This window comes from Nannospalax galili, unplaced genomic scaffold (assembly GCF_000622305.1).
Source record: "Nannospalax galili isolate Female #2095 unplaced genomic scaffold, S.galili_v1.0 scaffold886, whole genome shotgun sequence".
In the NCBI taxonomy this organism is placed as follows: Eukaryota; Metazoa; Chordata; class Mammalia; order Rodentia; family Spalacidae; genus Nannospalax; species Nannospalax galili.
In genome coordinates this window covers 2,543,082-2,552,023 of record NW_008355971.1, presented here as the reverse complement: position 1 = coordinate 2,552,023, position 8,942 = coordinate 2,543,082, and the positions used below count along the sequence as shown (strand labels likewise).

Here is an 8,942-nt window from a genome sequence, read left to right as displayed (position 1 = left end):
GCTCTTCCAGCCCAAAGTTCCAAACACTTCCGCAGTCCTCCTCGAAACACGGTCAGGTCTGTCACAGCAATACCCCACTCCTGGTACCAAACTCTGTCCTAGTTTGTTCTTCATTGCTGTGACAAAACACTCTGACCAGTACCAACTTGGGGAGGAAAGGGTTTATTTGTCTTATATCTCCCAGGTCGCACGCAGTTCATCAGGGAGCCCAAGGTAGGAACTCAGGGCAGGAACCTGGAGGCAGGAGCTGGAGCACAGGCCATGGAGGAACGCTGCTTACAGGCTTGCTCCCTTGGCCCCTGCTCAGCCTGCTTTCTTATGCAACACAGGCCCACCTGCCCAGGGGTGGCACCACCCACAGTGGGCTGGGCCCTCCCACATCACTCATCAAGAAGATGCCCTTCAGACATGGCCACAGGCCAGCCCAATAGAGGCGATTCCCCGATTGAGGCTCCCTCAACCCAGGTGTGTCAAGTTGACACTAAAGCTATCCAGCACAGCACTCAAGGAATAATGGGGCAGGAACATAAGCAAACATAGAGCATCTGAGCGTCAGAGAGGGAAATAGCTCTATTCCAGAGAAAAACAGGTTTAGAATCACGATGTAGAAAGGGGAGGAGTTAAGACCAGTAGAGGTGGCATCTCAAACCTCTCACTCAAGTAGACTATTACTTTTTACCTCTCATTGTAACTATGTGTTGGTGGTAGCTTGTTTCTTGTAAGGGTTTGGCCCTGGAGTACAGCAAATTTCCATGTGGTTCATCACAAAGTGTCAGTTCCCTTTGCACCTTGAAGGCAAATGGCTAGAAAAACTAAAGTTCCCTTTAGAAAGTAACAAATATACTATGTAAAACAGTAAGAATTTAAAATAGTCATTTTTAGAAATTAGCAAATACCATATAAAAGATGTTAAAATCCAAAATAATATTTTAATATTACCAGATAAAGATGTCATGCGAACAATGTCAAAACCTAGAAACAATTCCTTTTAAAATATCCATAAATATGTCAAACAATGTAAAACTTAAAACAATCATCTTTTAAAAACAGTAAATGTACCAAAGAAAAAGTTAAAACTCAAAGCAATCCCCTTTAGAAACAGGCCCTAAACAATGTTAAAATTTAAGCTCCCATTGTGTAATCTGGCATTATTCCCTTACTCTGAACTAGAAATGTATTATTTATTTTATGACATCATCAAGAAACGAAAACAAAAATAAATTACAAGAGAATCCTAGGCACCCCTGGTACCAGTAGAGTTGGGCTTGATATAAAAGAAGAAAGTACCCTCAGATAGATAGATAGATAGATAGATAGATAGATAGATAGATAGATAGATAGATAGATAAAGATATAAATATATATGACCTAAATAGAAAAGCAAATCAAAGGATTCCATGTTTCTCACCAACCATTGTACCTGTGAATGTAAAGCCAAGTTCTCAGGGTCTCTTAATTTCTAGACACAACCTGTGCTGGAAAGGAAACTCATGAGGGCAGCAGAAGGAACAGGGCATATAAATCAGTGGTTCTTGCTCTAAAAGCATATGACTCACCTGAGCAGTGCCTGTGACCATTTATGTATAGTGAAATTTAAAATGGTTAGGTCTAGTTAGAAAAGTAGGCACCTGAGCACCAGTTGCTTGATGCCCAAGAGGGCCTAAGATCAAAATTTCGAGCCCCTTTGCTTGAGGAAAAGTTTAGGAGAAGAAAAAAGGCTTTTTTAAAACATTTTCCATTTGGCAATGGGGCAAGCCACCTGAAATTCTTTAAATACTCTAGCAATGTTGCCCAGCTGGTTTAGGCTAGTTGCATCAAAATGGGGAGAAAGGGTCCCCTAAAGGGTTCTTACATTTATAAGAGAATTTAAGAATGGATCCAGTTGGAAACTTTTATCATTTTATTAGAATGTTAAAGAAAAAATCCCCAGGGCAAGCAAGCTGGCCATCTTGGCAGCTGCCTGGAGGGGGTGAATAGCTGGAGGGACAAAAAAAGCCTTGGGGTCATGTAGGTTTAGAGCCTGCATGGGAAATCAGACACGCGGCAGGCTGTCAGGCACTTGGGGAGTAGAAAGCTTCAGTATGGGAGGGGGAGAGAGAGGAGAAGGATCCAGAGCATTTGTATGTGTTGGTTTGAACGGTATCAGAAATCATCCCGAGTAAAGTGAGGAAGAGAGGCAATGGAAGAGGATAAAGACAGGAAAAAAGGATGGAAGACAGCAGACCATCCAGGCCCATGGCAAAGGAGTGGGGAGGGGGCGAGATGCTGGTGGCGAGCAGGGCACGGGGGAACTGAGGTAGCGAATGGATGAAGCAGCTCCATCACAGAGACCGGTGCTGTCTGGGAGTGACAAGATCAATGGTAAAGAAGATCAAAAGAAGACATAAGCAAGGCAGAGTGTGTTCCCCAGTGAGGAGAGCCAGAAAAAGGTGAAAGCAAAGCAGAGGGCTGGGGAGAGGAGGAGAGAAAAGAAGGGTGGGAATGTACCTGAAAGCCAAGTTAGTGGCGTTGAGAAGTCCAGGTGGGTCCCTTGAAGTAAGAACCAGGTTTTGGCACCATCTGATAGATAAAGTAGCCTGTGGATGAATCCGGTTGATCCAGAGAAAGCACCAGGACACAGATAAAACTCCATTGGAATAGAGTTTATTAGCAAAGGAACACATGGGACAGAGTCCCTTCTGGACAAGGAAAATGTCTGCCCGGGTTGTGAGCTGGGGTCTTTTTAAGGGGCAGGCTTCTAGGGGGTGCAGAAGGCGGGAAGATATATTTTTTTTAAGTTGGGCAGGGGGAAGCAGGAGAGTGGGACTGTTAAAGCCCACCCCCTTTAGAGATCAAAGGGGAAGCCTGCTGTGTTGGCTAAACAGTGGAGAAAAGTCTGCTTCTCTTGACTTCAAAGACCAGGGTGCTTATCAACTCAGTTCCCTTTTCTCAGGAAATTCATTTATATGACATATAAATAATCAAAACCAGGAAATTAATGTTGATTTAATATTATTATCTATTGATTTTATCCAGATTTTACAAGTTATTACAGTACAGTCACTAGCTTTCTGGCCTAGGGCCCTCATGAGGATCAGACACTGTTTTTTGTGCATGAAATTACCAGATTGTAAATGGAGCCAGATGAGCAAAAGGCCTGTAGACTGAGCCCAGGGCAAAAGCATTAAGGGTTTTGGAGATTTAAAAGGAAGTAAAGAAGGCTGCTGATGAGAGGAGAAACAGAGTTCAATTCATGGAAAGGCATTTTGAGGGCCATTTGTTCTAGGCCATGGGTACCAGGATTCTAGGGTGTCCCCAGTACCCATTCCTACCTCTATCAGGTAGCTTTTGCTGTGTTATATTAATACATACATTAAAATAATTAATATATTAACAAATCACTATAAAATGTATTACCTTAAGTTAGCTGTTTTTAAGTTTATAATTCTATGGCTGCAGTTTGGGCTGTGCTTTGCTTTTTGTTTCTGTGATAAAACACTGACCAAAACCAACTTGGGGAGGAAAGAGTTTATTTCATCTTATACTTCAAAGGCATCTCCAGGATCCTGGGGCCTCCACTGCAATTGAGGGTGGCCCCTCCCGGCCTCTCATGGTGCCAAGCCTCAGCTTCTCTCTATAACCCCTTCAGTTTTGCAGTATTCATATGACCAATACCAGTACCATGTGGGAGACTCTTACATATCACTAAGTTCAGCTTCCAGATTAAGATATAGCCTTGGACCCCATCTACGTCTTCTGTGTGGTGACCCTTCAAAAATGCTTCCCAGAAGATTTTACCTCAATGATACTAATATCTTATTAATCAAAGATGATTTTTATTTTATGTATATGGATGTATTGCCTGATGTGTATAGGTACCACCATGTCATGCAATGCCCGTGGAGGTCAGAAGTTGTCAGATCCCCTGAAACTGGAGTTATGAGTGGTCGTTAGCTACCACGTGGGTGCTGGGAATTGAACTCAGGGTCTTCTGCAAGAGCAGCCAGAGCTCTTAACTGCTGAGCTATCTCTCTAGCCCCCCAGGTATGATTTTTCAGCCATTTCCAAGCATTGATTATCCCAGTAAAGGTAGGATTTCACTTTATTAGTGCTGGTCTCTTGTTAATCACAGCTGATTCTTCAGCCTCAGCTGACCAGAAGTCAAGTGCGTAATTAAAAATGTCACAAGAACAGTCCTAATAGAGTCTTTGAGGGACTTTCAACTTTCCCTCTGATACTTCTCAAACCAGGACTCCATCACCTGCGTTTCTCTCAGTCCTCTTACCTTCCAAGCTCCCACAGACTAGCCCATTGAGCTCCAAGCATTCAAAGACTTTTCCATCTCAAATCAAAATTCTTCCATAATCCTCCCCCAAAAGCCACATGGTCAGGTTCGTCACAGCTGTATCCCATTCTCTGGCACCAATTTCTGTTCTAATTTGGTTTCTGCTGCTGTGATAAAATACTGACCAAAACCAACTTGGAGAGGACAAGGTTTATTTGGCTTGCATGTCCCAATCACAGTCCACCACGGTGGGAAGCCAAGGCAGGAATGCCAACAGGGCAGAAACCTGGAGGCAGGAGTTGAAGCAAAGACCATGGAGGCTCTGCTCACTGGCTTTTTCCCTTGGCTTGCTCAGCTACCTTTTATACAACCCAGGCCCGCCTGCCTAGGGATGGCACAGCCCACAGTGGGCTGGGTCCTTCTATATCAACTAACAATTAAGAAAATGCCTCAGAAACATGGCCACAGGCCATTCAAATAGAGGAAAGTCCTCAGTTGAGGTTCCCTCTTCTCAGTGACTCTCTCTAGTTTATGTCGAGTTGACAAAAACTAATCAGCACAGGCTGAAAGTTTTGCTGTCCTCTGAGCTTATTTGTAGGCATCTAGTAGATCAGCTGAGGGGTGCCTGATATAGTACAGTAGCTTTTCATCACTGTAAGACAATACCTGAGGAAGGCTACTTTATCGATAAGGGGGGTTTCTATAGCTCATAGTTACAGTTTAGGAAACTGGAAGTCCAAGCTCTGGTGAGCCCTTCTTGACCACATGATATAACGGCAGAAACATGTGTGTGCATCTGTCAACATGTGGTCTGTGTCTCCTGAATGAGCTACAAGGCTTCAATTATGGAGACTCCAACTTAGTGACTTTAGTGATGCACTCACCTCCCAGAGGCTATGCTTACTCTGTTTTTCACTTGAATAAGTCAGTGAATAAAAGAAGATGCTATCGTTTATTTCACTCTGAGTCTTTTTGTCCTTTTAATATACATATTCAGTGTTATCAGAGACCATTGGTTTTTCCTTTACAAAACATGGTGATATCCACTACCTTGTGTTTTTACCCTTCACAACTACTTATGTAACAAGTTTCTGCATAGCCAGGCTTCTTGTGTAACAAAACCAGACAACTTTTTTTCTAAAATAATTATGTTTTACTTTTTATGCTTTTGAAGATAGACCGGTTATTACTGGTATGATAAAGTCCCAGCTTATTTGGCCTCCTTGTGGGGGATAGTGCTTGTTGCACATGCTCAGTGTCCCTTCTGCTTCACTGTTGTTCCAGGCAGTTATGTGCCCCCCCAACAGCCGTTCATTCTTAGGTTCCCTTTCAGCTATAAGTCACATGCCATAGATGGTACTAGTTTTCAAAGAGTTTCTGGGATCATTTATGCTCTGCTGATATAAACAGAGTCTCTACTTCTAAATACTATAGTTAAATGAAATTTCAAATTTAGAACCCAAACTCCTGCATAGTTCTGGGCGACAAGCCATCTCCAAACCATAGCAAGTGCCCTGAGCTAGGATCATTTTCTCTGTGCCATGAAGTCACCCATTATCCAGTGGGCTAGCCCAGGCTTGTTCTCATAGTAGTTGGGCAGAGTTCTAAGACAGAGACAGGGTACAAATGGAATGGACTGTCAGGGCTAGTGAATATGAATCTGGCACTGCCTGGCTCCTGCTGTTTTATTGACAAAGCATAGTCTGAAAGCCATCCCAGATACCTGGGTAAGGGATATACTGGGAGCCTGCTGTCATTTCTCTCTAGTGAATGTACATCATCTATCACCTGGCTCTTTCTGTGCACAGGTGAACTCCTCACTACTGACCTCAGACTGCAGTAAGCGCTGTTTCTGCTCAGCAAGTACTGGCCTGACATGCCAGGCAGCTGGCTGCCCATTTGGCCGTGTCTGTGAGATCCAAGCAGGAGTCCAGGACTGCTGGCCGGCTGGGGGTCTCTGCTCACTCTCTGTGGGTGCCAACCTCACCACTTTTGATGGAGCCCTCAATGCCATCAGCTCTCCTGGCATCTATGAACTTTCTTCCCGATGCCCAGGACTCCAGAATACCCTGCCCTGGTACCGCATGGTTGCTGATGTCCAGAGCTGCAATGGCCAAGATAAGACTGTGGGTGAGGTCCACATCTTCTTCCGAGATGGGATGGTGACTCTGACCCCAAGCAAGGCCGTGTGGGTAAGTCTGGGCACAGAGGGCAGGTAACCCTTCCTTGGAGTTTCCTTCCTCCTGACACAGTGGCCTACATTCCTGGCTACCTGGTTGCCTTCTGTCCATCTTCTTCATCCCAATACAGCAGGTGTGGTGGCATATGCCTTTAATCCCAACACTCGGGAGGCAGAGGGAGGAGGATCTCTGTGAGTTCATGGCCAGCCTGGTCTACATAGTGAGTTCCTGGCCAGTTCCTGGTCTCTACAAGGAGACCTTGTCTCAAAAGGACCAAGAAAAGAAATTAAGGGAAAAAGTCCCAGGAGTGCATCACACTGGACTAGTTTGGACCATATGCCCACTCGTGGTCCTGGGCATGAATTGCTATATTGGTCGGGCTGGCATCAAATAAAGTGTCAGATTCCCCATGTCTATTCCCAGGTTCCATGATTCCCTAGGAGGATTCAGCATATGGTTGCAGAGATAGGTAAGAATTATTGCAGTAAGAAGATACAAAGTAAAATTGCAAAGGGAGAAGATGTATAAACAGGACATAATAAATTGACATTTTATTTTGAAAACTAGACCCTGAAAGTTGAACCCAGCTTTGTTCATTTGTTTGATATCTGTCTGGTCCATAGGGCTTTTCCCCTGACCTTGGAATGTTGTGGGAAGTCATTGATCCATCCTTTTATCCACTCACTCTCTATCCTTTCATCCACTGACAGTCTAACTATTAAACAGGAAGACTCTGGAAATATGAATAAGTTAATTTGGAGTATCATTGCAGTGGGCATAAGTGTGCTCAGTGAGCTATGTGAGAACACACGTCCCCAGCTGCCTTCCCCTGTCTTCCCACTTGCCCAGCTGCCTTCCCACCTGTCCAGCTGCCTTCCCACCTGCCTGTCTCTCCATATAGCTGTCCTCTTCAGGGATCCATCTCTTTCAGCACCTACCTCTTTGCTTGAACTCATTATTTCATTCAAGGACTCCACCCTGGTAATCCCCGCTGAAGCTATTCTGTCACCATGTCCTCACTTCTCCATTTGCTTGCCCCCTCCACCAGGTAAATGGTCTCCGAGTGGATATCCCAGCCAGTGTGTTAACATCTGTGTCTGTGAAGCAGGCACCTGATGGCTCCATGCTCCTCCACCATAAAGCAGGGATCCAGATGTGGCTTGGCACTGATGGGGAGCTGGCTATAATGGTCAGCAATGACCATACTGGCAGACTGTGTGGGGCCTGTGGAAACTTTGATGGGGACCAGGCCAATGATATGCTTGGATCCTGGGGAAAGACAGTGATTGAGAAGTGGAGAGCACAGGACTTCTCCCCATGGTGAGGGATGGAGGATGGAAGCCTTGGGGCTGGGACAGCTGCATCCTCATGGGAAAGGGGTCGTTTGGGTGGGTGCTGAGTCTGCAGGATGGGGTGCTAAGTGTCTGTTTCTTGCAGTTACAACTGATCAGTCATCATTGGCAATGAAGACTTAAAGACCTGCCCCCATCCTGGAGGTTAAGTGATTGAAGGATGACCTGTGCACTCCTTCCCTGTCCCTTCCTTCCTCTGAGCCACTGAGGCTAAATTGAGAGCATAGAGTAAACATCTCGAACCAAGCTGCATGGAGGTGTGTCTATCTCATGTGTCTCCCCCAGCTTTCTCCCCACACTGTAGGAGACCTGGATGCTGAGGAGTATTTATTAGGAGTAATAAGATGGATGGTTGCACACACAGACACATGGGTAGATCAAGAAACAGATATAAGTATGGGGAAAGTATTGGAGAAATTGGAAGTAGAAGAAGTAGATGATTAAAGGAATGGATGGATGAGAAGATGAACGATTGGATGGAGGGAAGTGGAAGTTGGAGAGAGGAGAGGAATAGATTCTGGCTTTGTCATTATAATCCTGATAAGTTACTCAATTTCTCTCTGACTCAGTTTTGTCATCTATAAAGTAGAGTGAATGACTTATCTCAAAGTTGGAGTGAGGATTTAGAATCCCATCAAGGAGAAAAACATTGAACAACAATGATGCCAGGAGGACATAGGAGAGTTCTTAGAGCCAGGTTTAATGGGTATATTAATCAGGAGAGACTATTGATAAGATGGAGCTATAAAATTTACCATTGGTTTTAGTCCTTATTGAGATTTTGGTGAAGTGATATAGGTAGAACCCTGATTGGAATAGGTTCAAGAAATAAGTTAAGAAGCTAAGACAGGGGCTGAAGAGATGGCTCAGCAGTTAAGAGCACTGGGGGCTATTCTTCCAAAAGACCCGGGTTCGAATTCCAGCACCCATATGGTGACTAACAATTGTCTGCAACTCTAGTTCCAGGAGATCTGACACCCTCTTCTGTTCTCTGTGGGCACTGCACAACATGGGTGCAGTTACACATATGCAGATGTAACACTCATATACATAAAGTAAAAATAAGTAAACGTTTTTTTTTAAAAAAAAAAAAAAGAAGTTAAGGGACAGTGAAGAGGTGACTAGCTTGATGGATCATTGGGTCTG

General features: G+C 44.4%; 1 protein-coding gene across 1 annotated transcript in view; it reads left to right on the top strand.

Moving 5' to 3' along the window:
- Positions 1-8,046, top strand: part of LOC103750794 (IgGFc-binding protein) — a 56,579-nt gene extending 48,533 nt beyond the window's left edge. Inside the window, exons 17-19 of the mRNA XM_008854041.2 lie at positions 6,073-6,456; positions 7,493-7,764; positions 7,882-8,046. Of these exons, the coding sequence (XP_008852263.2) occupies positions 6,073-6,456; positions 7,493-7,764; positions 7,882-7,891 (666 nt within the window). The 3' untranslated portion in view covers positions 7,892-8,046. The remainder of the gene's footprint in view (positions 1-6,072; positions 6,457-7,492; positions 7,765-7,881) is intronic.
- Positions 8,047-8,942: the final 896 nt, after the last annotated feature.